At 33.7% G+C, this 16,202-nt stretch overlaps 1 protein-coding gene across 1 annotated transcript in view; it reads right to left on the reverse strand.

Moving 5' to 3' along the window:
- Positions 1-16,202, reverse strand: part of Pigk (phosphatidylinositol glycan anchor biosynthesis class K) — a 122,506-nt gene that overhangs the window by 97,016 nt on the left and 9,288 nt on the right. Inside the window, exon 3 of the mRNA XM_027935160.2 lies at positions 14,904-14,995. Within this exon, the coding sequence (XP_027790961.1) occupies positions 14,904-14,995 (92 nt within the window). The remainder of the gene's footprint in view (positions 1-14,903; positions 14,996-16,202) is intronic.

A 16,202-nucleotide genomic window follows, 5' to 3' on the forward strand; every position in this document is an offset into this window, starting at 1 on the left:
TTGTTATTTTTTGTACTGGAAATTACTCATTATCTATTATCTTTGTTTTTAGTATAATTCTCCTCTCTTCTCAATTCCCTTTTACAAAAAAAAAAAAAAGTGGGATTCTGCTAGTGAATTAAACAGACCCAATGTTTTACATGCCTTGTGAGGTGTGCAATTTAATATCTGGAGACTTGATAATTTGTTTTACTATGTAATTGATAAATCATGATGTGCACTAATGTTAGTTAAACCATATATTTATACTGTCTGGTAATGTGTGATTATAGTTCTGTGGGAAAAATAATTTGTCAGTGTTCACCAGCTTATAAAACCCAATATGAAAGCTAAACATAAATATTGAAATTTTTTTTAAATCTAAACTATTTTCTTGAGTAAATACATATATAAAACATATCACATGTAAGTATTTATCAGTATAAAAAAGTTGACATTTGAACATCTATTTTTGTTAAGCATAATAATTAGAAGTAGGCTAAATCCAAGAAATTAGGTTGGACTTTATTCGCCTGAAAACAAACTCTAAAATATATTTGTAGAGAATGTTCCCTAAAAATATCTGATGGTCATTTGCTTCTTTTCTTTAGAAGACCAGTATGGTTGAGCAAAATTGACAGTTTAGGTGAATTAAGTTCCAAATAATATAGACTTTACTTTCTAAATATCATATCTAAATTTTATGATTTGAAGCCTTAGAAATGAATATAATTTTTAAATTAAGTTAATGGATGAGTGTAGTGCCTTTTAATGAATTAAGTAACTTCCCACTCATGCTCGGGCTAAATTCTTGGAAACTATTAATATAAAACTCTGTGAAATATCTTCTCTCCAAAGAAATCAAATTACATTCATAAATGTTAATTTCACTTATGCTCTCAATACTCTTAAAAGTGTCAGATATAATAATGAGAAAGAACATTCTATCAATTCTCCATTAAATGTCCTCAGAACTTACTTAAAAATATGTATTATTATCACCACTTTCCATGGTGAAATGTCAAATTGGGTCTGACTTATTCTGAAGTCACTCCCACTGCCACCACCCAAGCACTAAATTCCTTTTGGGGGGGCTATAATTTACTCTCCTAACTCTTTCTCTAACTCTATCATGTATCCCCACTACAGTTAAAATTACACACACTGGCAAATGTGTTATAAATAGCAAAGATTCTCAACAGGGACAACTGTCCAGGACTTACTTTCTCTTTCAAGTCAAAGGCTGTAATTGACAGCGAAGTACCCGTGCATTTGTGTGTACACACATGCATATGTCTGTGTGTATGCACATGCAGGAGTGTGTACGTGGGAGACAGTGGGGTGCAAGGTAAACAGAGAGCGAGAGCGAGAGCGAGAGAGAGAGAGAGAGAGAGAGAGAGAGATCCTCCCAAGCTATTCTATTCAGTTCTTCAGGAGACAACTAGAGGAATAAGACTTACATTGGATAGGCAGAATACCCACTTCAGCTTAAAAGATTCATGGCCCACTATTGTTGATAGTCTATATGATAACTCCATAGAAAAAGTTTTCAGAGTTCCTAAAAGGAACAAGTCCAGTTAAAAGAATCATCACACTCAGAGAGGCCCAAAGATATATTTCTCCTAAAGTATTTTATCATTTATTTATCCCAGACCAGTTACAGTTATTTAATTTACACAACTTTACCATAAACATTTCCTTTGGAAATGTGATAAAGACAGAAGTCAAAAGAAAACAAACGTCAAATTCTAATGAAAAGGACTTTTTGTAACCTCTTTACTATATCTTAATATGTACTCTAGTTAGGCTCTTCAATTGCAAGGAATTACTAAAACTAGTTCAAGTAAGAAGGATAACTATCATCCAGGCCCAGTGGTGCAGGTATGTAATTCTAACTACTTGAGAGGCTGAGGCAAAAAGATTACAAATTCGAGGCCAGTCTTGCCAACTTAGCAAGACCCTGTCTCAAATTTTTTCAAAAAATTATTAAAAGGGCTAGGGATATAGCCCAGTCTATAGTAAAGCATACCTCTGGCTTCCATCCGCATTGCTGCAATTAAAAAGAAGTAGAATAGCTATTTAAAAGGCACACAATTTTTACAGTTTTGTGGAAATTCAAGAATGAGGCTTGGGCTGAGATGTAGCTCAGTGGTAGAGTACTTGCCCAGTACCTGTAAGGTCCTAGGTTTAATCCCCAGCACTAGGAAAGGAAAAAAAGAATAGAAAAGAGGGCATCAAACATTCAAAAGTAGTGTTAGACATAAACATTCCATAGTCTATGAAACATTACAGACTTCAAGGTTTTTCCACTAATATGACTTATTTACTATTTCTCCATTCACAACTAATAGGCCTACATTTCTGTCTCATCTACACACAGGTAACTCATCACTGAAAATGGCTAAATTTATAAACCTCCACCATTTTATGACCTTTTTTATATTAATATCCTTTTAGTAATAAACTAATATTTCACATCACTAAATTAATGCCCAATTAGTAAATGCTAGGCCTATGTAATCAAAGTAATTAGAATATGAGACAGGCTGATTCAAAAAACTATAATAAAGTAAGGAGAAAAGAAGCTGGAAATTACTGTTGAGTCAGCCAACCAACAATATTAACCCCATTTAGGCACTTTTCTGTCTCCCATCTTATACATAAGAGAACTAAGGCTGTGAGAGATGAACTTGTCCAAGATGAAAAAACTCATTTTTTTTGACTGTCTCAGGCCATTTTCAAATTTACTGAACAGCTGGTGATGCAGTAAGAAGTAAAACATGTAAGTATGAATCTCAGGCACAGCAAAGATTGCTTTATGTGATAGCAGGTAGAATTCTGAGCGACTGTTCTGGATTAATCTGACCTTTCTGACTTCTCACTCTCTACAGGCTGTGCCAACTGCTAAATTTTGAGATCACCCCAGTGAGAAACTAGAGAATTTTTAAAAAGTAAACTGTAAGCTACTCACTAATATTTTTATCTCATATATTCTTTGTGTTGCTTCCCTGTTAGTCTGATAACAACCTGAAGCAAAAGCCACTTAAGTCATCATTTTTGCCCATCTCTTTCTGGTTTGGCCTAGCTCAAAAACAGAACAATTACTTAAAGTCTCTGACACTAAAACCTATACTCTTAAACACTATGTTAACTCCCTCTTATCTAAGTTGTGGTATCCTTAAGTTTACATAATCCTTGAAAGCTCCTGAATTTTAAACTGGGTTATAGTTTATTTAAAAAAAAAATCATTAAAGAAAGTTATTTTTTTTTTAAAGAGAGAGAGAGAGAGGGAGAGAGAGAGAGAGAGAGAATTTTTTAATATTTATTTTTTTTTTTTAGTTCTCGACGGACACAACATCTTTGTTGTATGTGGTGCTGAGGATCAAACCCGGGCCGCACGCATGCCAGGCGAGCGCGCTACCGCTTGAGCCACATCCCCAGCCCTTAAAGAAAGTTATTTAACAAGGGCATTACAAATACTCAGGAAAGCGAGTTACTGCATGTTCTAACCTAAATACTGGATGTCAAATGCCAATAGGTTTACTTTATGGGGGAATACCACAGTGAAAATAAAAATAATTTGCTCAGCTATCCTCAAGCTGAAATAAATGGGTAGCTCTACAGAAAACTTATAAGAGAAAGCTATGAAGATAGGCTATCGTTAATTTCAGTAAAGTGATCAGACTATTATTTATAACAATAAATCAAGAATATTATCATATGAACAGCAACTTCATAAGTGATATCAACATTTATTTTTATTTTAAATTAATTGCTTTCATTTATCTTTTATTTTTATTATTTCATTTATTTATACTGAATTGGGCAACATAGTATAATATCATTGCTACACTCATTCTAGTATTAGATCTGCTACTGTGCCATTTTTGACTCTAAACATCACTTTATTTCTCAAGTACACATTTTCTCATGTGTAAAATAATGGATTTTTGAGCTATTAATTTTGAAGTTTTGAAGACAATTTTTATGCCAAATTTTTCACATTTGACCTTTAAGTTTAAAAAAAAATTTTTTTACAGGTACAAAGATGTGAAAGGAAGAAAACTATCATTGTTTACACATTTCATAGCTATCAAAAATGAATTTATAGTCATGTTATAAAAAGTAATTAGGCTCAATAAGTTGCTAGAACAATGTTAACTGCATGCATAGCAAGAGAAGTTAGAAAATGTATTGTGGGTATTCGGAGAAAGGTATTATTTACAATATTAACAACAACAAAAAAGATAACTAAAAAATTCTACGAAGGTTTATGGGAAAAAAAATTAAAAATTTCAAAGCTTTATTGGATGCTATAAAAGACATAATTAAATGGAGATATATTTTATTCATAAATGAAAAGATTTAATACCCAAGAAAGCCACTTCTCTCTAAATTCATATACAAACCCATGACAATACAAATCAAAATCCCAACAGGGTTTTTTAAGAACCTGGCATGCTGATTCTAAAATTAATGTGGAAGTGCTGGGGGTACAGCTTAATGGTAGAATGTTTACCTAGGAATTAGAGGTGCTGAGTTCCATCTCCAGCACCTCCCCCCCTCCCCCCCCCAAAAAAAAAAAAAATGCAGAAGAACAAGACCCAAGAAAAGTCCATTGGTAAGAATAAAGTCAAGAAAATCAGATTACCAGGTATGAAAATAGTGTAGCATTTCTCTATTCTTCAACCCAAGACCTTCTTGTCTATTTACTAATAAATAAAATTTCTTCTATGCTCCATAAAACCCCTTCAAGGTCTTCTTAAGTCTTATAAATTGTTGCTACTTATAAACTAAATAAAAGAGCTTAAAGGTAGTAGCCAAAATGTTCTTTTATTTTGTCACTATTCTCCTTAAAGCACATTTCCATTTTCAAACCATACCAAATGTTTCCCTACCCAAGATATACACTTCTCCACCCAGAACATCATGTGGAGTGTCAGACAGATCATCTGCCAACATGAGACTAAAAGGACAGATTGTTCAGAATATATAAGAATCCATATTCAAACACTATTATTTGTATTTTTAAGGAGTATATGAGAAAAAACTGTTGGTAAGTGACAGGAGACAAGAGAAAGAACATTCAAAGGCATGACTTAAAACTATCTTGACAATGTTAGTATGTTGCAAATTATTTTCAAAATATATTCATACAGCTCCAATCCTTTTGTTCATTATAAATGAGGCAAAAACATAAATATATGATTATCAATATATTTGAAAACTATAAAATTAGCTATAGAATAAAATTTTTAGGCTACTTATAAATTATTTTAAAATTCTACAATTGTAATAACTTGAAAAATCAGTCAATTCAAATCCTCTGAAAGAGAAATTAGGAAAACCATCCCATTTACAATAGCCTCAAAAAAAATAAAATAAAATATTTAGGAATCAACAAAAGAGGTAAAAGACCTCTACAATGAAAACTACAGAATGCTAAAGAAATAAATTAAAGAAGACCTTAGAAGATGGAAAGAAAGATCCGCCTTGTTCTTGGGTAGGCAGAATTAACATTGTCAAAATGACCATACTACCAAAAGCACTATACAGATTTAATGCAACCCCAATCCAAATCCCACTGACATTCCTCACAGAAATAGAAAAGGCAATCATGATATTCATCTGGAAAAATAAGAGACCCAGAATAGCCAAAGCAATCCTTAGGAAGAAGAGTGAAGCAGGAGGCATTACTATACCAAACATTAAACTATACTACAGAGCAACACTAACAAAAAACAGTATGGTGTTGGCACCAAAATAGACTTGTAGACCAATGGTACAGAATAGAAGACACAGAGGCAAACCCACATAAATACAGTTATTTCATATTAGACAAAGGCACCAAAAACATATATTGGAGAAAAGATAGCCTCTTCAACAAATGGTGCTGAGAAAACTGGAAATGCATATGCAATAAAATGAAATTAAACCCCAATCTCTCACTATGCACAAAACTCAACTCAAAGTGGATCAAGGACCTAGGAATTGGACCAGAGACCCTGCGCCTAATAGAAGAAAAAGTAGGCCCAAACCTCCATCATGTCAGATTAGGCCACAACTACCTTAACAAGACTCCTATAGCACAAGAAATAAAATCAAGAATCAATAAATGGGATGGACTCAAACTAAAACGTTTCTTCTCAGCAAAAGAAACAATCAGTGAGGTGAATAGAGAGGCTACAGAATGGGAGCAAATTTGTGCCCCCCACACATCAGACAGAGCACTAATCTCTAGGATATATAAAGAACTCAAAAATCTTAACACCAAAAAAACAAATAATCCAGGGTTGTGGTTGTGGCTCAGCAGCAGAGCGCTTCCTAGCACATGCACAGCCCTGGGTTCAATCCTCAGCACCACATAAAAATAAATAAAGGTATGTGTCCAACTACAACTAAAAAATAAATACTAAAAAACAATAATAATAACCCAATCAATAAATGGGCCTGAACAATAAAAGGAACTGAACAGACACTTCTCAGAAGATAATATACAATTAATCAACAAATATATGAAAAATGTTCAACATCTCTAGCAATTAGAGAAATGCAAACCAGCTATAAAGAATACAAACAACAACAAGTGTTGGTGAGGATGTGGGGGAAAAGGCACACTCATACATTGCTGCAAATTGGTGTAGTCACTATGGAAAGCAGTATGGAGATTCCTTGGAAAACTTGGAATGGAACCACAACTTGACCCAAATATCCCATTCCTTGCTTTATACCCAAAGGACTTAAAAACAGCATACTACAGGGACACAGCCACATCAATGTTCATAGCCGCACAATTCACAATAGCTAAATTGTGAAACCAACCTAGACGGACTCCAGCAGATAAATGGATTAAAAAAATGTGGTATATAAACACAATGGAATATTACTCAGCATTAAAAGAGAATAAAATCATGGCATTTGCAGGTAAATGGATGGAGCTGGAAAATATTATGCTAAGTGAAGTAAGCCAATCCCAAAAAATCCAAGGTCGAATGTTTTCTTTGAGATGAGGATGCTGATTCATGATGGGGATAGAGGGAATGTCTGGTAGGAATGGAGGAACTTTAGATAGGGCAAAGCAGAGGGAGGGGAAGGGAGAAGGTATGGGGATAGAAAAGATGGTGAAATGAGATGGAAATTATTACCCTAAGTACATGTATAAAGAAACAAATGGCATGACTCTACTTTGTGTACAACCAGAGACATGAAAAATTGTGCTCTATATGTATAATATGAATTGAAATGTATTCTGCTGTCATATATAACAAATTAGAATAAACTTTTTTTAAAAATTAGTCATTTAAAAAAATACCAGTCAGAAAATACCTCTCTATACAGATTATTTTATGAAGGTTCTACACAGTGAAACAAAATTAAGATATACAGATAGGAAAGGAGCCCAGAGAAGACTCTATAAGTGCCCTAGGTAGGAAGGATAAATGGTCCAAAAAAATGTGAATTACCAAATATTATATAGTTTAAAATGTCACAAGAGACCAAAAAATTGAACATAGTGTGTTGCAATTACAAAGCAATAATGCTGAAGAGCTAGATGGAAATTATGGATTTGTTAGAAAGACAACAGAGATTCACTACAGGCTCTTGATCGTGGGAGTAAAAGAATGAAAGCAGTATGAGAAAGATTATAACAGCTGTGTGTAGGATGAGTTGGAAGGGAAAAGACACTAGAGGAAGGAATAAACAGCTATAAAGCTGCTGAAATACAAAAGCATGTTCAGGTTGAATATCCCTATCTGAAATACTTGGGCCCAGGGATACTCAACCTGGACTCATTATATGTATATATAATGAGCTATCTTGGAGAGGAGAAAGAATCTAAACTCCCAAAATTATTTATGTTTCATATACACCTTACACACATCACCTGCATTTTGTGTTTGCATTTTGACTGCAACCTACTGTAACATAGACTTAGACTCTTCACTTTTGCTTACAAATGTTCAATGGGTGGCTAAAAGCAAGATTAAAGGATTGGTATCTCTCCCTCCACTTTTCATCGTCCTTCTTTGGTCTGAGTCACCCTGGATTCCAGGAATGAGGTTGGATGGATATACATCTTGTGAGGAGTCAAAGCTACTCCCCAGGCAACAGCAACTTTCTTATTGTGGGTAAGTACCCACCTGTTCAATCTGAGACAATGATGAATCCAACCACATGTGATCAAGATCACTAGCGTTGGCACATATGAAAAGCCTCCAGCTATGAAAAACTCCCAACTCTGGCCCTCATTATCCTTTCCACAAAACCTTAGTCATCATTAGCCACTGGAAGACAGAACTAAGAACATGGGCATTTTGTCTTCCCAGTATAGCTACACTAATTCAAGTTCCTTTCATGCTCTTCACCATCACCTTCTCTGGATCGTGAGGCCAGTGGCAGGACGTAAATTGTTAGATGTCCTGAGAGTTGGTCTCTGACTTAGGACTCCAGGAACATTATCATGTAAGGTCAGATGTGGAATTTTCCTCTTTGAAGTATCAATGCTCAAAAAATTTTCAGAATTTGGAACATTTCAGATTTTCAGATTAGGGATGCTCATCCTGTACTATAGCTACAAAGCATGCTGAAATGCAGCATGAAGTACATGAGCATGAAATAATGAAGATTTATACAACAGTAAAAACTATGGAAAAATAAGAAAATTAGGGAGGAATTCCTCATATTTACTTAATTTTCACAACCCCCAGTTACTATATCCAACATGTAGATATGCCTTTTAGAATTTAATTAGGTATCTTTTTAAATTTGTTATTATTATTCATGATAGTATTCATGATAGAATGTATATTGACATATTATACATATATGGAGTATAATTTCCCATTCTTCTGGTTGTACATGATGTGGAATTACATTGGACATGTATTCATATATGCATATAGGAAAATAATGCCCAATTCATTCTACTACCTTTCGTATTCCCATTCCTCCCCCCTTCCTTTCATTCCCCTTTCTCTAATTCAACTTTGGATTAATTAGGTATTTAAATTCTGAATATGTTTAATTATACTAATATCTATAGATTGTCATAAAAATAAAATGAAATAATGTATATTAAAAGAATTCTGTAATTGTGAATGTTCTATAAATATTAATTACTATAATTTCTTAAGGAAGAGATATGTGATTATAATAGAAATGTTCTGTCTATAAAGTTAGACCTGAATTCAAATTCTCACTCTAGTTTTTTCTCAATGCTATTGATAGGTAACATAGATATGAGTGGTACGAACATGAAGTTAAAGGAATAATTCTATCAACTAGGCCCACTATGATGAACCTGCATACTCTCTTCTAAAAAGCAATTTACCTGCAGCCCTACCTAGCTTAAGCCCATAGGATATGTTACATTCCTCAGTAAACAACCTGTTATCTCCAGGAGAAATGCAGCCTGAAAGCCTCTTCCCTACCAATAAGAACACAAATTACCTGTCCATCCCTCATTCCCCTATACACCCCCAGCTGTGACCTTTACACAGAGCAGATTCCAAAACCCGAAAAAGATAATTAGGAAAAAAGTCCCCAAATCATAAAACTGGTTAAGAAAAAGTTTCAATTAGAACAGTCAGAGTGAGCTAGTGACCCAGAATTGCCTTGGATCTTTACCATACACAGTGAGGACTTGAAAAGTCTGACACAATCCTACTATTAGTCAAAAGTCAAGAGGTGGACCTGGGTTGAATTCTTTGGAAACTTCCCAGGGACCCCCAATAAAACTGGTAGCCAAGAGGGACATGCCATCCTTCTCCTCTCTAGGACCCACTCTCTCCCTTAAGAGTGTCCCCCTTTTTCCACTTTATTATTCCTTCTCATAATTCATGTCCACTACTCTGGGCAACATGTCTTAAATCTTTCTGGTATGACTGCAAGAACCAGTAACCAAAGACCAACACAGCTGCCTCAGCTCAGCAGCAGGCCCTTGCTCTGTAACATATATTTAATGAATCTTAAGCAAGTCATTTAATCACCCTAAGCCACCATTTTTTTTAATATCTACATTAGGAAAAGGCTATTATAAAGATTTCAAAGAATACACTAAATAATTCATTATAAAATCTCTGACATGGTCTCTGAATTATGGTGGGTAGTAAATGTGTATTGCAGGAAATGGGAAGGAAGCCAGAAATAGAGATCCGTTTTGACTGTCCTTATTGGAGAGAAAGCCACAAGCATTTACAAACATCCATAATAGCAATGCCCTTCTCCATACTATTATAATAAGAAATTACATGCTGGGCTCAGAGGTGCACACCCTGTAATCCCAGCAACTTGGGAGACTGAGGCGGGAGGATTCTAAGTTCAAAGCCAGCCTCCGCAAATTAGTGAAGCCCTGAGCAACTTCATGAGACCCTGTCTCAAAATAAAATTGTAAAAAGGTCTGAGGATGTGGCTCAGTGGTTTAGCGCCCCCAGGTTTAATCCCTGGTACCAGAAAGAAAAAAAAAAAAAGAAAGAAATCATACTATAAGAGTGCTAAAATATCTTATTAATGCTGTACCTTAGAAAAGGCCAAATCCACAGCAGCTAAAGAACAACAGTTAATTCATATTGCCAGTATGATTTAAAAATCAACAATAATAACAGGCAAATAGTGATTTTTTTTCTTTTTCAACTTACAGAAACATTACTAGAAATCACTAGACTGTCTACATAGCTCCTACACTTATGAAAAATGTTAAATGGGACAAGGGATGAAAAGGAAAAAGTGCATCCAGTGGAAACTTAAGTGGCAGCAAGGTAGGGAATAAATAAGGTTGAAGTTAACTTGCTTAGGCAAGACTCTTATGAACTTCTATCTCGTAAAAGAAACCAGTTTGAAATGTCCTAGTGAAACTGTCCTTCCCATGGATTCCTAAAATAAGAGTTATAGAATAGTTTATGAAATTGACTACAGAGCACTTTAAGCTCTGTGGGATTTGAGAAACATAAGAACATAAACAGTATTGATAAATGTTTCCTTTCCAGTCTAGACTAATGAGGTTCCAATTAGCTAAGAGTCTCTAGCACACTATGCATTCATTCACTAAATTCTGCACAATATAGCAAAGAATGCATCCTAAGGAATGTAAAAACTGTATTACATCCTGTCTTCAAGAAAACAGATCGACATATTTAAGAAAAATGCCATACGAGATATATATAAATAAAAAATTACTTATGCAAGAAGGACCAAGAAAGTTTTAGGAAATTCATGGATTGAATACAGACATCAGAAAACCAGAAAGGAGGGAAGAAGGAAAAAATTGTAGGTGAAAGACTAGTTAAGGCAATTAAATAGGCTAATACAAGCACTGACAAGTAGGAATTGGCTGAAGCCTAGGCAATTGAAATGATCTGAGTGTTAGATTTGGAATGAGATTGTAAAAATATTTTTGGATAGCAGGAAAAAAAAATTAAACCTTATTCTGTAAAGACTAATAGTTTCAAAATAAAGGGAAATGAAGAATTAAAAGTTTAAATTAGGAAAATTAGTCTTGTATAATGATTTAAGTATGAAATATGGAAAAAAAAATAGTGTTAGGTAGGTTAAGAAAAGCTATCAGAGTTAATGATAGAAATAGACAAGTCATCAAACAGTGATAATTATATAAACTCATACCCCCAACTCGAAGTAGAGTTAAATCATGTTTTCAGAAAAATTATGTACATATTTTAAATTTCATTCCCTAAGCTGTTAAACAAAAAAGTTTTTAAAATCTCTCTGAACCTACTACTAAAATGCATTTATTTCCCAGAGTAAACATGTAAAATTAAAATTATCTCCAGAAGAAATGCAGCCTGAAAGCCTTTTTTTATTATTAGTTATTCATGATAGTACTCATGATAGAATGTATATTGACATATTATACATATATGGAGTATAATTTCCCATTCTTCTGGTTGTACATGAGATGGGCGCTATAAATCTGTTCCCTAAACCAGCCTTAATTCTAGAGTTAAAGATATGTATATTTTTCATATAACACAGCCCTACTCATAAGTAAACCACTTTATCCAGTGCTCAAAATAAAAATAGTAATCTATTCAAACACTGGAGGAAAAACTGGCTGTTATACTTTATAAAACACAATACTTATACTATAATTTATATGCTATTTAAAAAGTTTTTCTGAGGTATTTTGGCTCAATTTTTGCTTCACATACAGATTTTAGAACCTATTCTCTGCTTAATGCCCTTTTTCTCTTATCTTAATCATAGTAAGCACACTTGAGGTAGCTAAACCAGGATTTCAGTCAAAACAATTATTTGAGAGCAGAAAAATTAACTAAATATAATGAAACATTTCAGGAAGCTAAAATCGGACAAATAAAAACAAAATCTCCAAGCACTGGGTATGGTTACAGAAAACAAATGTGGGCACCATGTGGAAGAACACAATTCCTGCATGGAACTTAGATATTATTATAGTCAAGCTATAAAGTACTTATGAGGGTTTTACAAGTAGGTATTTTCACTTACCCACAGAACTTTTGTTAGATAGGTAGCTAGACAGACTTGAGCAAGGGAGATAGGGAAAGGAAATTCAGGCTCCACCCCATGGCACTCAGCTTGCCATTACACTGCCCAAGTACCAGCTCCTTACAGTCAGATAGCTCCCTGTCCATCTGAAGAAAATGAATATACTCTAACCTTGGGAAACTGCCAAAATGGCCAAGTTCGGGAGCAGGCACATTAAACTTAGGCAGGAAGGCTATAACCATCCCAAATAAATAATCCTTGGGATGGGAAGAGCCCAAGAAGGCCATAAAAGCCCACAACTCAAAACATAGGAAGCTATCCCTCTCATAAAACTGCCTACTCCATGCTCTCTGGAGCATACTTCCTTTTGGCTAAATAAACCCTTTGCTTTTTCTATTTGTGTCTCTCAACAGAAATCTTTCTTTTGGGAAGATAAGAACCATGGGACTCATTGCCCAATGACACTATTAATATCTCTTTTCCCTGAGTAAATATTTTCAAATAATAATGTAAAATTCTGGCAACATATTTATTAATGTCTTTTTTTATCTTTTAGTTGTAGTTGGACACAATACCTCTATTTTATTTTTATGTGGTGCTGAGATTCAAACCCAGTGCCTCACATGTGCGAGGCGAGTGTTCCAGCACTGAGCCACAACCCCAGCCCTTTATTAATGTCATTAATATCAGATAAACATTTTCTGAAAACCAAACTAATACAATTTAAGGAATATAAGTATTTTTAATTTTAAAATGAAAGCTTGTGTTTGTTATGTATAAGTGATAAAATGTTTCAAAGTCATATATTTTTTATGTAACTTCTGTTGAGTACTTACCTGTGTATTAGACCCTATAGTAGATGCTAGAAATACAAAATGAAATAAAACACAATCCTTGGGGACTGCAAGTGTAGCCTGCCTAGTGTGTCCAAGACCCTGAGTCTGATCTCTAGCACAAAGGAAAAGAAACACAATTCTTGTTCCCTTCAGAGTTTACAACCTAATGAGGAAGACACAAAATACTTAGAACACCCATGTTAACATAAACATTTACACCTGTAGAAGCAAATAAGGGAGTCAGGAAATGCTTTTATAAGAGTCACAAATTGCATGAGTAAAGTAAATTTAGCAAATCAGGTAAAAATTAAAGCTATGCTCTGTCAAAAGCCATCCATGACAAGAATTATACCTGTATATGTGATACAACAAATCAACCTCTTTCTCAGACTTAATTTAATGTAATTTTTAAAAGTTTTAATTTTTTAAGTTTCCAAACTTAAGACTAGTTGCCTTAACTTCCAGATGAATCACAAGAATCAAATTATAGTTTTGTTGGTTTTTCGGGATTAAATGATCTGTTTACACAGAATGTAGTATAGCTTCGTTTCCTGAGTCATATACTACTTGCCTTCTGCTCCAGCAGCATTTTATTCATACCTCCATTTTTTTTTTTATAGCAAGAACTTGAATTCTGCAAAGAAGGAACTATCAGCACCAGGTAAAAGATGAGAAAATAGGCTTAGTATGTGAAGTGATGTAATCAAAATCATCTTAAGCCAAATTTCAAATTCAATCTCACTACAAAAGCTCTTTCTACACAGGTACTAAATAAATCAAATAAATAACTCAATTGACTACAGTTTCTTGTTATCACTGCTTTGTTACTATCAAAAACAAATTTACCAAAGGTAAACGAAATGGAGAGGACATGATCCCAGTGGAGGTGTGGGGTACTGCCTAGTATCTGAACTCCCTCCCTGTAACTTGGAAATGCCCCCACTTTATTAATCTTCATAGAAGAGACAGCCCATAAAAACCAACAATGCCACATACTCCTACCAGTTACTCTTCTTATCTTACCCAGTAAAATCTGGAGATAGCACAAAGTTGGAACAGAAAAGGTTGGATTCTGGTAGAAGGAGGCAGCATCAACATTAAGTTTCCAAAGGCAAAAGGAGCAGCCATGCTGTAGTCAATTCTAGCCTTCCTCAATTTGCAGCCACACTGTTTGTCACAAGACTGGTTTTATGTCAAGATTTCTAGCTATGTCTTTTCTGCTATCTAGTCTTTCTTGTTTCTGACTTTTTAAGGTTATGGCCTTCCCAGGTTTTGAACTAATCAATATATTATCAACAGTCCCTTTTCTCCTAAATCAGTCAGAATTGCCCTGTTACCTGCAATTAAAAATCCTAAGCATTTAGTAAATATATAACACTAAATAATTGTACTTTATCTAATTTTTAAGCTGTATTTTGATTGTTCTTCTATGTAATATGTCATTAATATCTTAAGTAACATCTGCTTTACACATAAAGGTTTGTTCTAACAAGAACAAAAACAATTCAAATAAGGTTTCTTTACCTCTTTCAAAAGAAACACAAAGTATAGTAACAGTCATCTAAGGGTTATCTTCACTGAAGTTCAGAATTAATTAAGACTTCTTACCTGTCAGGAATACCTAGCCTCTTGACACTTCTGTAAACAGAAAGAGTATTTGCAACATGTCGATAATTAAACCAGAATCGGGATGTACACACCTAAAGTATTAAAACAAATATATGATTTTTATGAGTCGAAGTAAGCCATGGATTTACAGAATTATTTTTTTTTAGGTATGACATAGAAATGCCTGAAGAAAGAATGTCAGGTTTAGAAACAAGAAACAGTCAATAAACCATTTCTCTAAAGATAGGCCTTTCATACCATAACAAATACAAAAAGACCATTCAGTTTAAGAGAAAAAATCTTCAAGGAATTTAATCAAATATTGAACCAACATAGTTACACTCAATTTCTGCAATTCTATAAGATCCCTATTTGTAAAAGATTAAATTGTTTAGAATCAAAGAAAATGCCCTTAACCTCTTCACAGAATAGAGAAAATTAGCTACTTTAGGTTGTATATTTGTTTCACTCTTGATTGCTTCCTTATTTGTGAGACATTGAGGATAAGACTAAAACATCCTATACAAAGCAGTTTTAAATATACCTAATACATAATAAGCCCAATGAACTATTAGAAAATAAGAAATAATTCAACACTTAAAAAAAGATTAACTAAAAATGATATCAATGGTTCTAGCAAAATCGTACACTATAACTCAAGAGTTAGTGTCTTGAGAATCCATTATATAGGAGGTAAACAGAGACTAGGGTCAGTTAATAGTGTATCCAAGTGAGCACACTCCTTCTTGTGCTTATACTATATATAATGACAATTTTGAGAATAATATAAATGTTCTTGCCTCTGTCAAATAAAAAGGAACTATATGATATCTTTTAATTAAAGTGAATTTTCATCCTAGAATCCAATAAGGAAAAGACAACAATTTTGATCACATAAAAATATAAAACTCCATATGTCAAAAATACCATTAAAATCCTGGCAAATGAAAAACTCAAAATTATAAGGTATAATTTTCTCAATTATAATTTATTAAGAAAAAATGAACAAACTAATTTTTAAAAAGAGGAAAGGATAAGAACAAGCATTTCATATCAAAAGCATTAAAAATGGACAATGAAATTCAAACTTGCTCACTCGATTTCAGCCATTCTTTAAAAAAAAACAAATCAGATTGATAAATATCAAAAACTCTTCTAATGAATATCATTGTCAAGGATGTGAGGAAATAAGTACTCAGAGCTGACTGATGGATATGTAAAAATTAATATAAACCTTTTAAGAAGGTAATCTGTAATATGCATCAAGTTTGAAAATGTACATATCTTTTCATTTAGCTC

The sequence above is a fragment of the Marmota flaviventris genome, chromosome 10 (genome assembly GCF_047511675.1).
Source record: "Marmota flaviventris isolate mMarFla1 chromosome 10, mMarFla1.hap1, whole genome shotgun sequence".
NCBI lineage: Eukaryota > Metazoa > Chordata > Mammalia > Rodentia > Sciuridae > Marmota > Marmota flaviventris.